Here is a 15,373-nt window from a genome sequence, read left to right as displayed (position 1 = left end):
ATTAGTACAGTTTAACACGACCATCTGGTGAGTTAGTAATATATAAGCATATTTATACTATAGTGGTTTATTTTACAACTTACCTTTAATCTTGCCATCAATGTCTGGTTTTGTTACTTCCACATTCTGGGTTCTAGAGCCCAGTGACTGTAGGATTAAAGGCTAGAAGAGAAAAAGGCACTATTAACTAGCTTAAGTTAAAATAAAAATAATGTGATGGAGATGGCTCAGTGGTTAAGACTACCTGTTGCTCTTCCAGAGGACCCGGTTTCAATTCCCAGCCACATGGTGGCTCACAACCACCTGTAACTATAATTTCAGGGATCCAACCCGCTTTCTGGTCTCTTAACTGCACTAGGCACACATGTAGTACACAGATATGCATGTAGGTCAAACACCCACACACAGAAAACAAAAATAAATAATTCTAAAAAATATTTTTTAAGATTTTCCTTTAACTTTAAATGTATGTGTATGTGCCTGCCTGCAGAAGCATGCACATGAGTCCAGCAGCCATAAAGGCCAAAAGACAGCGCTGGCGCCTGGAGCTCCAAGGCCAGGTAGGAGGGAGTCACCCGACATGGACACTGGGAACTGCAAGCTGGCCCTCCATAGCACAGTACAAATTCGTAACCTCTGTGTGTCCAGCCCAGGAGTAAGACTGGTCAACAGCTTTCTTTTATGCATGTCCATTCCGTCCTTATAGTCCTTATATTCACATAGGTAATATAGCTAAACCCAACAATAAAAAATTAATAATCTGCTCTCGCCTCTTACTCTCACCTCCTCTCAGCCTCTCTCTTGCCCTCTTGGGCTCTCCTCCCTTCCCCCCCTCCACGAGGTCATGGCCGGCCTCTACTTCTCTACCCTCTCCTTTTCTCTGCCTCCACTACCCCATTAACTCCCATCCTATGCCCTGAATAAACTCTATGCTATATTAAAAAAATAAAAAATTAATAATCTAAAAAATTCCTCAAATAATAGCTAATGCTTTTATTACCTGATAGTTGTTTTGCCTGCATGTATGTTTACATGTGCACCAAGTGTATGCAGTGCCCATGGAGGCCCTAGGACTGGAGTTATAGACAGTTGGGCGTAACCATGTCGATGCTGAGACTCTAACCCAGGTCCTCTGGAAAAGCAGCCAGTGCTCATGACCACCCAGCCATCTCTCCAGTCCCAAGAGCCACTAAGTTTTAAAACAATCTAAAAGTAATAACTCTACTCTAGTATTTACATTATGATTTAATAATAAAATTTCTAAAACAAATGTACATTGATACTTAATCCTTGCAATTTTCTGCATCAAGTAGGGATTATCAATCTTCCTTTTTACATTAGGAAGCAGCTAACCCATCAAAGCAGTAATTATAGCCCTGAAGCCCATCCCTGAAATAAAGGGAATATTTAGCACTCTCTGAATCAAAATATCTAGGTTCTCTGACAAAGTACGCTTATGTAGTCTACTTAGACATTTCTCATAACAATTAGAACACAGTATGGAAGGTCCCGCACTACCTTCAACAAGAGCTTTCTTGAGTATTCTACTCCAATAGACAGTATTATATATGACAATAGTCTTCAATGGTTAAAAATATTAATATACTGATAACTTATTTATCATTACATTTTATGTCTTCCAAACTACTCACTTTAATTTTTCCCAGGTCTAACCAGATCTTTTAATATGGTATCATTCTAATTTATTAAATAATGTAACTCTGAGACTACTCTCACTAATAACTGAGTAGGGGACATCATTAATTATGACTGGCAGGATATTAATATAGTTATTTAATACAATTATATACACTTTTAGAGCTCAAAGGGACCCATTGTCCCTCACAGAGCAAAAAGCTATAGGACACAATGTCACAAAACTGAGAGTTCAGCTCATTATAGCCCAAGATTTATTTTCTGTCTTTCCTTCCCTATCCCCCCTTTTTTTAAAGACAGCACTTCACTATGCAGCCCTAAGTGGCCTGGAATGTGATGTAGACCAGACAAGCCTCAAACTCACAGAGATTTGCCTGACTCTCCTCCTGAACACTGGGATTTAAACATGTATGTCATCATACTGGACTAGGCCCTAAAATCTTAATGACACTTAGTCTCAAAGATCGAAAAGGGTAGGGCAGAAAGCAGAAGTGCTCTTTCTGAATCCAACTCTCACAAACAGAAAACTATGTAGCAAGCTAGTAGAGAAGAGAAGCCTTTTGAAAACCAGTATCTTGAGAGAAAAACTAATATTTCACCAACCAAATGAAATGCAGCTGAATTCAGTAAATAACGAAAGGTTTTAAACTTGTAAGAGCTAGGGATGTACAGATGAGGATGGCAGAGATAGCACAGCAGGTAAGTGCACGTACTGCCGTTAAAAACTCAGGTTTGGTTCCCAACACCCTAACAGCAGCTCACGTACATATAACTCCAGTTTCAGAGGATCCAGCTCCCTCTTCTGATATCCCCCTGCTCATGTATGCACATGTCATGCACACACACACACACAGGACACTATTTTTAAAATGAGACTTAGAAGGATAACATTAATTTCCTCTGAAGTAATTGCTTAGTTTATAACTCCAAAATCCAGACACTGGGAACATAAACTTCCAAAGAATTGTTCAAGCCTGCAATCATTGCTCCCTGAAACAAAATCTTACAAATTCACTCCATTTTTAAAATGCTGATAAAATGCTAATAAATTATCCAAACACTCAAAAGTGATGTTTGTAAACTTAGCTACTCTTGAGAATCCAGAATGCCAGGTGGCGGTGGCTTATGCCTTAAATTCCAGTTCTTCGGAGGCAGGGCAGGCGCTTCTCTGTGAGTCTGAGACTACCCTGGTCTACAGAAGGAATTCCACGATAAACAAACAAACAAATAAACAAACATAATCCACAGAAAAGTTGAGTAGCGCTTAGGTAATTTAATATATTTCTTTTTATATTTACTCTAAAACAGCACAATTTTAGGTATCTATGAAATTTTAAAAAAATATAACAAATTTTAGTTTTAAAAGACAAAGAGAAAATATTTCCCTTTTATATTTATACTGAGATAAATAAAAACCTTATGGCTGCCACGAAGAAAAGCCTATCTAAGATTTACCAATTAATAAGCACCCTAATTTTATTACACTGAAACACAATTATTAACCATTACAAATTCCAAGTTTCCCCATAAGCTTCTCTTTCATAAGCCCCATGACCCCTAAAAGGAAATTTAACAGGCTTTCAAACTTTTGAATCTTAGAAAATGCTTAGTGGTGAGGGGAGACCTAGAGTCACTAAGAAGGAAGCTCAGCGTAAGCATCTGCCTGCATCAGACTGGCCTGTGGATCATGTCTCTAAAGCAGTTTCTGACTGCTTGCTGGCTGATGTGGGAAGATCTGCCTAGCTACGCAAGCTCGGAAACTGCTTTACTATGTGGTTCCTGTCTCCATCCAGTTGGAGTCCTGCTCTTTCCTCCCCTAAGTTACTTTTGGTCTGTATATATCATAGTAAGAAAGAAGCAAGCCAGTACGCTACCTTTTCTGTTTTTTTCTCCTCTGTTTCACTACTGGAAGTTCTTGTCCTAAGTTTCACAGAACCTTCTTTAAAGATGTCTCCAAATCCAATTCCTCGTATTTTCTTTGGCTGTGCAACTGATCCGGGAGCAGGTTCAGTCCCATTCCCCGGAGACGGCAACGGTGAGGTAGGGCCAGTCAAAGGAACTTCTACAAGAATTTCTTTTTTAAGAATGACACCCAGAATAATAAAAATCTTCACATTACTCTCTACAGTATCTATACGTTATACTTTGTAATTAAATAAAAAAGGAATGATGTTAAGATAAATGAATGATGTCAATAAGATAAAAAACATGGTACTCAAATATCTGAGAGGATGTATATTACATTCATTTTTGTTGATAAGTTGAATAAAACAGTAACTATTCTAAGTATATGTATTTGTATGACTAAGAAATTCAGGAAATTAACACTAAAGATTCTTAGCAAGACGCTACAGCTTAGATAAAGGTCATGTGGTTAAGTCTGGTCCCCAATACAAATGGTACAGAAGGGTGCTGGAACATTTAAGAGGTGGCACCCCCTAGGAGATAACGGATTCATGGAGAAGGATTAACGATGTTGTTAGGATTTGCAGGAATAGATTAGTTCGTCAAAGAGCACTGGACTATAAAGGAAGCTTCACAGTCGTAGTTCTTTTCCTAAATGACCCTGATATTAACAAAACCATCCTAGATTTAGTATGTCTTACACAGAATATCAGGTTCTATCTCTCTTGTAACCTGTTTTGAGGCTTTGACAGTATACTTACCAGTTTGGCAATCCTGGCCCGTCAATTTTCAAACCATTTATATTTAATAATTACTGATATTTAAATTAACTTTCTACTTGTAATATTTACTTATTTTTTTATTCCTTTTCTCTCTTTTTCTTACCTTGGTTTATCCCAGTATTTATTAACATTCTGTTTTAACAGGTTATTAAATACACCTCTACAATAGCTCAAATGTACTCTGACAGTCATTGAACATATATATTACTGTTTACCCTAAAATCTGTCCTTTTTTTTTTTTTTTTTTTTTTTTGCTTTTTCGAGACAGGGTTTCTCTGCATAGCCCAGGCTGCCCTGAAACTCACTCTGTAGACCAGGCTGGCCTCAAACTCAGAAATCTGCCCGCCTCTGCCTCCCAAGTGCTAGGATTAAAGGTGTGCACCACTACTGCCCGGCCTAAAATCTATCCCTTTAGTTCTTTCATTAAATTTGTACAGAAAACCCTACTTCACATTTTGTACCCTCATGTGGTGACATAAAATACTTTTGTTTAAATCCCAAATATGATCCTTTGTTGAAAAATTAACAAGGATATCATGAATTATACTGGGTGTTAAGAAAAAATAATACAACACAGACACCTGATGAAAACATAACAATTAGAAACAATCCAGTTTACCATTAATCTTACAACAGTCTAGAAGCTTTTAAAGATGGCCCACATTTTCTTGTGTTTGTGTATATGCATGGAAAGGGAGGGGGGGAGGGAAGGAGAGGAACAGGAGAGAAGGAGGAGGGGAAGAAGGGAGGCAGGGAGGGAAGAGAGGAAGAAGGAGAGGAAGGGAGTTAATCTTGATTATCTTAATTTGTATATTTCCATATTCCCAAGCAGGTTTCTAGCTCAAGATCTCCAAAGTCAATTAACCATCTCTCCAACTTAAACCTATCTCCATTAACAGCATCTGCATCAACCCAAAGACTGATTGCCTGGTAATCTCTGAGCCCTCTTCTTCAGTCTCTCTGCACAGCCCACCATCACTAGGCCCTATGTAATATAGCATCTACTGTGTAGCTCTCCCATCCTACCCATGCCTCTCCATCACCACAGCAGTCTTCTAGTTTAGACAAATAACCTTTCTACCTAAAATTCTCTCAACTAGTCCTGCCACCCAACTCTTCTTCAGTTGTACTCTCTCTACCCTATAACCAAAACAATGCAGCTGTTAAAAAAAAAAGTTGGTCATTTTATACCCCCCTCCAAGCCTTCTCTGTGATTTAGTGCCCTAGCCCAAGATTCTTTACCCTAAACATTTACCACACTCAACTATTTAATGCACAGTCACTCTAATCTGAATGTCTTTTGGGATCTTGAAAAGCCTATGTTTTGTTCCTTCACTCACCTTCAAGTATGTTGAGGCACCGCCTATTTATTGAGGTCTCAATCATATGACCGACTTCTTCAAAAAGCTTCCCCTACTTACACAGATCTATAGTATTCTGTTGTTTCTTATCACAAATATTTTTCATATCAAGCTACATTACCTTTGACCTATTTAATAAATAGCCTTTTATTCTGAATGCAACAAAAGCTTCAGAGTTGGAGGGAAAGTTGCTTTCTTATTAATCACTGAATCCCCAGAGTCTAGCACAGTATACAACAAGCACTCAATATGCTAAAAGAAAACAAGCTATGGGTGGTAAGTTAAGTGAACTACAGTATTAATATGCGGGATTTCCTTTTCATCGTTGACTATTAGACCTCATATGTAATGTGCCTCTACTGGCATGTAAATGGACTCTCAGACATCTCAATCATGGGTGAGGAAAATTAGAATCTAACAGGGAAGCCGGGCGGTGGTGGCGTATGCCTTTAATCCCAGAACTTGGGAGGCAAGAGGCAGGCGGACTTCTGAGTTCCACATACATTAAGTAGCGAAAAAGAAAGGGGCAGAAGCCCAACTATAATTTTATTATAAAGTGGATAATCAGGAGTTCCAATTTCATCACCCTTGAAGAGTGATATCAATACCCTCAAAAGTTAAGGTTCACTTTCTAAACTGCTTGAAAAGTTCTCCATATACCAAAAGATTATATACATTCTTTCACGCATTGGGCCATCAACATGTCACACTATTCCACAAAATAGGTATTTAGCAATTAACAAAAATTTATAAATTCTAATAAGTTGTTTGCCTACACACACACACACACACACACACACACACACACACACACTAATAAGGAAGGGTAACGTCTACTTCAAGAAATCAAATAGACAACTGAAGTTAAAGGGTGGGAAACTTCTGGTTTTTTATACAGAGCAGTCAGGAAAGGCATCAATACTGAAGTAATTAATAAAAGAATCAGTAAGACAAGAATCCATCAGAATATTTCAAGGAGCCTTCCAAGCAAAGGGCCAGCTTGGTCACTAACCAAGTATCCTACATCCAGATTGAACCAAGTAGAAATGTGACTAGGTATATGATGGACAGACAACTATCTACATTGTTTTAGGTACTATGGTGGTTTGAATAGGAATGGCACCCACAGACTACAGTTTGAATACTTGGCCATAGAGAGTGGCACTATTAGGAGAGGTGGCCTTCTTAGAGTGGGTGTGGCTTTGGTGGGGGAGGTGTGATACTCGGGTATAGCCTTTAAAGTCTGAGAAGCCTAAGCCACACCCAATGTGTCACTGTCTTCCGGCTGCCTGTGGATCCCGATGGAGACCTCTCAGCTCCCTCCAGCACCATGTCTGCCTGAACACTGCCATGCTTCCTGCCATGACAACAATGGATGAAACCTCTAAAACCATAAGCCAGCCCCAGTTAAAAGGTTTCCTTTATAAGAGCTGCCATGTTCTTGGTGATAGAAACCTTAAGACAAGTATTATAAATAAAACTGGAAATTACTTAATGTACACAATCAGATGTGCCTAAATTATATGCAAATTCTATGCCATTTTATAAAGAAACTGCAGTCCTCTAATATTCATGTCTGTGTTGAACCAAGAAGCTAGTCCCCCAAATACTAAACAAACAATGCACTCAATCTGCTCAAGAAAGATCAAAGCAACTGGTCTACAATCTCCAAAAGTCTCAATGCCCAGACAAGAAGATAGAAAATAAAGGAACAAGTCTAAAGACACGAAATAATGAGTGTGGTCCTGAGACCAGAAGGAAAAAAGTCATTACAAAAGCCCAATAGAACAATTAAAGTTTAAGTATAGAAATAAACTATTTGTAAAACAACATCAATATATAGTGTCCTGATTTGATGGTGATAGTAATGTGACTATGAGACTATCATGCTCTCAAAAATTAATAAGATCTTAAAAACAGATATAGAGAGAACACGAGCAATAGTTAACACAACATGGGTTGTTCACAGTGCATACATCTGTATAAAGAATACAGGAGAACTCTTTCATTTTTATGTTTAGCCAAGTTAAAAAGAAACATTTCTAGTATATGCCTGGAAGGATGAGGCAGGAGAATTACCATGAATTTGAGGCCAACCTGGATATAGTAAGACCCTGGTTCAGAAAAAACAAGCAAACGAGCAAAATTCTCCAGAAGATGATTTGGCTACAGAGAAAACAGAATCTGGCATAAGAATGCAGAAAAGAAAAGTAAGATGCTACTGTAAATTTTCTTGATTATTAAACTAGGCCATTTACAAACTCAACAGTTCAAAGAGTAGTACAGATAAGCAATAGGGTAAAATAGAATCAGGAAAATAAAAAGAAGAAACTATTTGACCAGGTATTTTTCCCCTTTTATTCCCATTATACTTGGTTTTTTAAAACTACATTAGCTGAAACTGATTGAACCCGCACAGGAACAATCTAAAAGATAAAGTCAAGAGTGAAATGACTTCAGTGTCTCCACCAACCTGATTCCTCCTGAGCATCATGAGTTTCGCCATCATCTGTGAACTCTAATTCTTTCACAAAGTTTGAGGGAAACAGTCCCGTCTTATTGTTCAAGGTTCCATTCCACCAGCCTTCTTCTACCTGAAAAAGTTCACAGCTAAAAGTAATAAAATTCTTTTAAGTGAAAACCTTTATTCTATGGAAAAAATGGAGCTATAAAAATAAATGGCAGGTATGATGTAAAAGAAGCACTTAAAAAAAGAAAACAAGGGAATATGATATAAGTGGATAAAATCTATTTCTAAAATAGTATTAGATAGGTCATACATGAAAATAATCATATTTGCATTTTGCAATGTTTACAATGAGAACTTACAACCAATTTCATCCTATGAAGCAACCAACTACTTTCTATTAAACTGACAGATAATACAGTTAAATGAGACTGGACTAAGACTCACACATTACTGGGCCTTGCTTTATAAATATAACATATGTTTTAGTTTAAAAATTGTGTTTGAACAAAGTTGAATAACTCTTAAGAATATGAATTCCTGAGCAGTGAAATGGTTCATCAGGCAAGAGTGCTTGCCCACCTTAACTACCTGAGTTTGATCCCTGAAAGCCACACAGAAGAAAAAAACTGACTCCCAAAAGTTGTTCTCTGACCTCTATACAAGTGCCATAAGCATAAAACACACACACACACACACACACACACACACACACGCGCGCGCACACGCACTCAGAAATTAAGAATATAGAAAATCAGAGTTCAATTCCCACCACCCATATCAGACAGCTCACAATCACCCCACTTGGAAACCAGATACCTCCAACCGCCTCAAGTGCCAGCACACACATACACATACCTGCACATAGACTCACACACATTGCATAATTAAAATTAAATTAAAAAGGAAAAATGTGAAAGTATTTATAAAGATATAATTTCCTAAAAGGTATAAAATTTTATTTTCCCCTTTCAGTTAAATAATGATAAAATTACTTTGTCTGTGTTTATTTCATTATTGTATTCATTTCATATGCCTGAATGTTTGTCTAAGTGCCAAGCGTACGTAATCCCCTCCCCACCCAACACCGACCATAAGATGGTGTCAGATGCCCACAGACTGGAATTATTGTATGAGCTGCATTGGGAATGCTATAAACTGAACTGAGGGTCTTCCAGAAAAGCAGCCAATAGCAAGTCACCCCTACAACCCTGAAAAACTTTACTTTCAAGAGTTCTTTTTTTTTTTTTTCTTTTTTTTTTTTTGAGACAGGGTTTCTCTGTGTAGCCCTGGCTGTCCTGGAACTCACTCTGTAGACCAGGCTGGCCTCAAATTCAGAAATCCACCTGCCTCTGCCTCCCAAGTGCTGGGATTAAAGGCGAGCACTACCACCGCCCAGCTCAAGAGTTCATCTAGCAAGCACCTCCTTCTAAACAAAGATAGTCTCATGAAATAAATTCTTCATTTATACTCAACTAATAACAAGATTGTTCAATTTCTGTAAGTTAAAAAACATTCAGTAAATTGCTTTCAAATATATAGTTTCTACTCTGGATGTTAAGGGGTTTCAGTAACAGCAAATTGTGTCGCGTACACTGCTCACTGTCACCATTTACTATCAGCATTACATGTGACATCACAGCTAGAAATACCTCATTTAAATAAATCATTTTCAATGTTATTAACCTTATAACTGAAAATAAATTTTTTGCTACATAAACTTTTCTGGCTGTCCTGGAACTTAATAAGTAGTATGTGCTGGTCTCAAACTCACAGAGACATGTGTCTCAGCCCCAGAGTAAAGGTATGTACCATCATGCCTAGCCTGAAAACCAACTTTTGGTAAGTAATTCATGTAACAGTCACTCACTATGTACAAGTCTCGATGTTACTGCTAGTAAAGATTCAAGTCTTCCCTATGAGAAATCACTTCCTTGCCTTTGCTGAAACAACTAAGTTGTGAGACTATTAGATTACAGCAATAGCAACTCTTTAATAAAGGAATCTAATAAGCACACAGCTACAATGCAATGTAACTGTTAGGTTTGGCAACACTTGTCTTAAATCCCAGCACTCAAGAGAAAGAGGCAGGCCAGTCTTTCTATGTTCCAAGCCAGCCAAAACTACATAGTATGTGTCTCAAAAAAACAAAAGTACACTAATAAAAATGCAATGCAAAAATAAGCGCTATAGTCAAAGTAGAGAAGAAGTGCAATAGGCAGAAGCTTGAAAGTATCAGAACATTCTCCCCTAAAAGCAAATGACCAAAAGTTCAATAGTGAGCTAAGTAAAATCTTCTAGATAAAAAGCATATGGGAGGCCGGGCGGTAGGGGCACACGCCTGTAATCCCAGCACTTGGGAGGCAGAGGCAGGTGGATTTCTGAGTTCGAGGCCAGCCTGGTCTACAGAGTGAGTTCCAGGACAGCCAGGGCTATACAGAGAAACTCTGTCTCGAAAAAAACCAAATCCAAACAAAATAAAACAAAACAAAACAAGAGCATATAGGGAAAAAAGTCACATCAAAATAAACAATAGCTACAGACAATATAACTGAAATACAAGTAGCTAGAATACAGTATATTTGGGATGGTGAAGTAAAGCAGCAGGCAGCAAGAGCTCAGAGGTTTTAGGAGACTTCAGGCAATAAGAAACTGGGCATGAGCCGGGCGGTGGGGGCACACGCCTGTAATCCCAGCACTTGGGAGGCAGAGGCAGGCAGATTTCTGAGTTCCAGGCCAGCCTGGTCTACAGAGTGAGTTCCAGGACAGGCAGGGCTATACAGAGAAACCCTGTCTTGAAAAAAACAAATCCACCCCCCCCCCAAAAAAAGAAAAAGAAAAAAAGAAAGTGGGAATGATGATTGTGTGGCCATGGCACTCACAGTCCTAGGGTGGGGGAGCTGCTTTGAGTATGAAGCCAGACCAAGCTAAATTGTGAGTTCTAGGAAGTGAGCTAACAGAGCGAGACCCTGACTCAAAGGAAGAAAAACTAAGATAAAGGATTGAAAGTTACAGAAAAACAAAGTGTGCTGTGCGAGTAAATATGACAAAATGCCAGAGACACAAAGAAAGAACATCAACGCATTATTTAAACTCCAAATATCAGCAATTAGTTAAGAGTTATTTAGTTAAGGAGCTCTTGGGAAGAAGGGTGGTAAAGAACACTCATTCCCGCATAGCAGTAATGAACTGGGTATGGTGTCCATGCCTGTAATCCCAGAAGGGAGGCTGAGGCAGGAGGACTAGCTGTTTAAGGCCAGTCTGAACTATGAGATCCTATCTCTAAGAGATGAAAATACAAAGTCATTTGAAAACAGAATGCACAGTCTAGCCTGTTGGCACATGCCTGCTACACCGGTGCTCGGGAGGTGAAAAGAAAGGTGAATTTGAGGCCAGCCTGAGCTATAATCAGACCTTGGTGCAAAAACACCAAGGGTGCACTATACGCAGAACCCTGAGTTCAACTCCTCGTCAAGGGAGGAGAGGGGCTTTCGAGACACACAAGTCAATAAGCTTCACATATTCAAACTCAGGCCACTGCACATCAGGCATGTATGAAGATGGCTTCAATAAGGTATCTCACACCTCAAACGTGGTCTTGGCACGATTCCCACCAAGAACTGACCGCTTCTGTGCTCTACCTTTCAGTCCTGATTTCATGCTTTCTAAGTGTTGTATCATCTCCGGAGACTGTTAAAGCACTTCCCGTGTTTGCTGAGCTGTGAAACTGCCATGCAATCAAAGCACCCTCTATTCAAAATGTCGTCCAGACCCCAGGCTGGAGAACATTTACTTAACTCTACTGGAGACCGGAAGCTTTTCGATTAGTACATCAGCAGGCTTCAGAATCTGGCCAATTTCAGATTTGAGATCTGATATGCTGCCAATACTTGAAGAAATCTAAGCCAAATGGGAAGGACTCTGTAACTGTTCAAGCGGCAGTTCTAGTCTTTAAGGCTGTCAGACATTAGGAGTGAATGAAGGAGCTTTCTTAAGAAAGCTCACCAGCTGAGGCCCCAGCCATCACAGCCAGACAAGCCACCCTCCTATCTGCATACTTGAGCCACCCAACCCAGAAGCAAATTAACAGTTGTTTTTGCCACTAATTTTAGGGTAGCTTCTTATGTATCATGAATAACAGCAATAAGCAATGTGATTCAATCTCTACCTCTGAGAAATGAAGATAAATATTCCCTTCTGTTAGACGTAAGTTGAAAGGAAATAAATGTGATACACTAGTATACAGCACAGTACTTCTGACATAACACAGGCTCAATAAACCCTAACTGGGGTCACCATCAAATAACAGATCAGAACTGCCTTCTGTATAGGTATCCTAGAAGTTATTAATGATAAATGAGAAATTATAATACAAAACCAATTTCTGCTACAATATATTTTATCAAAACACACTTTTGAAAACAGCATCCACAAGTGTCCAACAAAACTTCTAACACTCCTTCAATGAGAAAAGCAGACATAGAAATTTAAATGCAACAATTCAAACAAGACAGACTTTAAGGCAATGTCAGCACTGCACTCCTACACCGATCAAAAGGGAATTTCCCTGTTACTACTTTGTGCCAATAGCAAACTGCGAATCAAAGATAAGGCTCCTCGATGTTTGGATATTTAGATAACATGATTTTGTATAACATGAATTTTAGACAACATGAATTTTACTTTTTAGCACTATTACAGTGGTGTGTGTACACAGTGTGGTATAGCTGTGAGCATGCAGTGTGTGGCAGAGGTCAGAGAGGATCATGGTAGAGTAACTCCTCTCTCTGCCTTTATGTGGGTTCAAAGGATGGACCTTAGGTAAACAAGCTTGGGTGAGCTATCTTGCCAACAGATTGTATTCATTTTAATCTTAAAAATTTGTTTATTTTCATTCCTTAAGACAAACACAAATATTACGTAGCAAAGACAGGTATAAAACTATCTTTAAATTTGCTTTTCTGGCATAAATTTTCACTAATTTGCATATTCTGACAAAGCCCTCCTCTAGAAGCCACCCCCGAGCTGCTAGCTACTGCCCAGGTACAGTCCTTACCTCTTCAATGACATCAATGACATCCCCCACGGCCAGTTCCAGCTCGTCCTCATTTTGTGGAGAGTAGTCAAAAAGAACTTTACACTGACGCTTTTTTGTCTCTACAAGAAATTATTTTAAAAATAGGTTAAGAAATATCTCTAATAAACATTAGTACCTTTAGTCACATACTACAATTATATGATGTGTAAGAAGGAAAAAAGGCAATGATTTAAACAGCTAATCATAAGCAACACTGGCTGGTTTTTAAACACTTCTCCCATGACACATGTTCATCACCAGATTAAGCATAATGCTTTTCGTAATAGAAAACATGGATACACCTGTTCCCTCCAATTACACAAAAACAAAATATCCAAAACCAACTTTTAAGACTACAGAGACATTTTAACAATAAAATTATAGTAGGCAAGCTCCTCCCATGGTGATTTTCAGATTACTTATTGATCAAAGCCTAGGAATGTTTAAGATACACTACTCTTAAGCGATTGTTAAAAGGAAGGCAAGATGGCTGAAGAGAAGCACCCAGAACTCCATGCACAAAAGACAAAGGGGGAAGGGGAACAGAACAGGAGAGAAGGAAGGAAGGAAGCAGGCTGGCAACAGGTAACAGATGTTCTGTTGTGTGTTGAGATGACAGCATTCTAACACAGAAAACAAAAGCCTTATAAAGTCTACAGCAGCAGAGTAAGAGAGAAAAACATCCCAACTTCCATGTCCCTAGCTCTGCAGCTTGGAACACTTGCCCCTCTGCTGGGATAAAGGTGAAAAAGAATCAGAAAACTATCCGCACAGACACTAGCACTCCTACCTACCTTCTAGGATCCTCACAACCCTGGAAGCTTACATTCTAGAGAGAATCTGAAATATATCCACTAGCTCCCTAGGATGCTGTAACCAGGAGGCTTCTTAAAAACATGATTTTCTGAATGTAGACAGCCATGTTTCAGGGGGTCAGACTTGACTTAGTGAAAAGACACTGATACAAATCCATCAAAAGGAAGGCATACTGTAAACTGGGCATGGCGGCACACGCCTGTAATCCCAGCAGAGGCAGAGGCAGGCAGATTTCTGAGTTTGATGCCAGCCTGGTCTACAGAATGAGTTCCAGGACAGCCAGGGCTAATCAGAGAAACCCTGTCTTGAAAAACCAAAAAACAGAAAAAAGAAAAGAAAAAGAAAAACCACCATTACCAAAAGGACTACCTCTCCCAGTGTAGGAAGGAGTTACACCACACAGAAAGAATTCCATCACACAAAGCCTGGACTCCTCAGTATCTCTATCTGTGTCACCAACAGAAGCAGCTCTCTCCAATTCCAATACTAAGCATAGGCTATGTTCAGCCTCCATAATCACACCAAAAGAAAACCTTAAGGAGTAGAGAGTGACACATTATAGTACCAGCTAGAAATAAACTCAATTGGGAATAACAAACTATTACCCCAAGATTTATCTCCAGTGAAGTAGGAGTTACTCATTTCACCAGACACGCAAATCTCAGGTAAAAACAAAATATATGAAAGACAAAGTAACTTAGCAATCTAAAAAAAAGAACAAAGCTCTGCAACAGACTCAAAATATACTGAAGATGAAAGTCCAGATAAAAAAATTAATGTCAGAGAAACCCTGTCTTGAAAAGAAAACAAAAACAAAAACAAAAAAACAAAAACAAAAAAATTAATGTCAAGGAACTTAAGATAATGTTTTGTTGTTGTTTAAGCTTAATGGAATCCAAAGAAATACAGATGGAAAGGTAAGCAAACTTTAGAAAAACAAGGCAACAAATGAATGAGACATTTCAAAGAGACAGATTGTTTTTTAAAGAACTAACAGGAAATTCAGGAAATGATGAGTTTAGGAAATCAACACAATTTATCTGAAAACCTCAACAGCAGACTTAATTAAGGAAGAGTAAAATGTCCAAACTTGAAGATCTGATTTTTGAAGCAACACATTTGAATAAAAATATAAAAACTAAGTGAAAAAAAAAAAAACAACATGAAAGATTTGGAGGGTATTATTAAAGAACAAACATGCATGTCATCAACAGATTCAAACATGCATGTCATCAACAGATTCAAACATGCATGTCATCAACAGATTCAAACAAACATTTTAAAAGAGTAAGGTCAAAGCAAACCAAAT

At 38.5% G+C, this 15,373-nt stretch overlaps 1 protein-coding gene across 2 annotated transcripts in view; it reads right to left on the bottom strand.

The window, feature by feature from the left end:
• Cd2ap (CD2 associated protein) overlaps positions 1-15,373 on the bottom strand; it is an 85,951-nt gene that overhangs the window by 32,949 nt on the left and 37,629 nt on the right. For both annotated transcript variants that reach the window (XM_052192344.1, XM_052192345.1), the window contains exons 4-7: positions 13,228-13,328; positions 8,178-8,298; positions 3,531-3,718; positions 84-162 (exon numbers count right to left, since the gene is read on the bottom strand). In XM_052192344.1, coding sequence (XP_052048304.1) covers positions 84-162; positions 3,531-3,718; positions 8,178-8,298; positions 13,228-13,328 — 489 coding nt within the window. The remainder of the gene's footprint in view (positions 1-83; positions 163-3,530; positions 3,719-8,177; positions 8,299-13,227; positions 13,329-15,373) is intronic.

Source organism: Apodemus sylvaticus, chromosome 9 (assembly GCF_947179515.1).
Source record: "Apodemus sylvaticus chromosome 9, mApoSyl1.1, whole genome shotgun sequence".
Classification (NCBI taxonomy): Eukaryota; Metazoa; Chordata; class Mammalia; order Rodentia; family Muridae; genus Apodemus; species Apodemus sylvaticus.
Note: the sequence above shows the minus strand (reverse complement) of the source record. Positions and strands in the feature narration are given on the sequence as shown.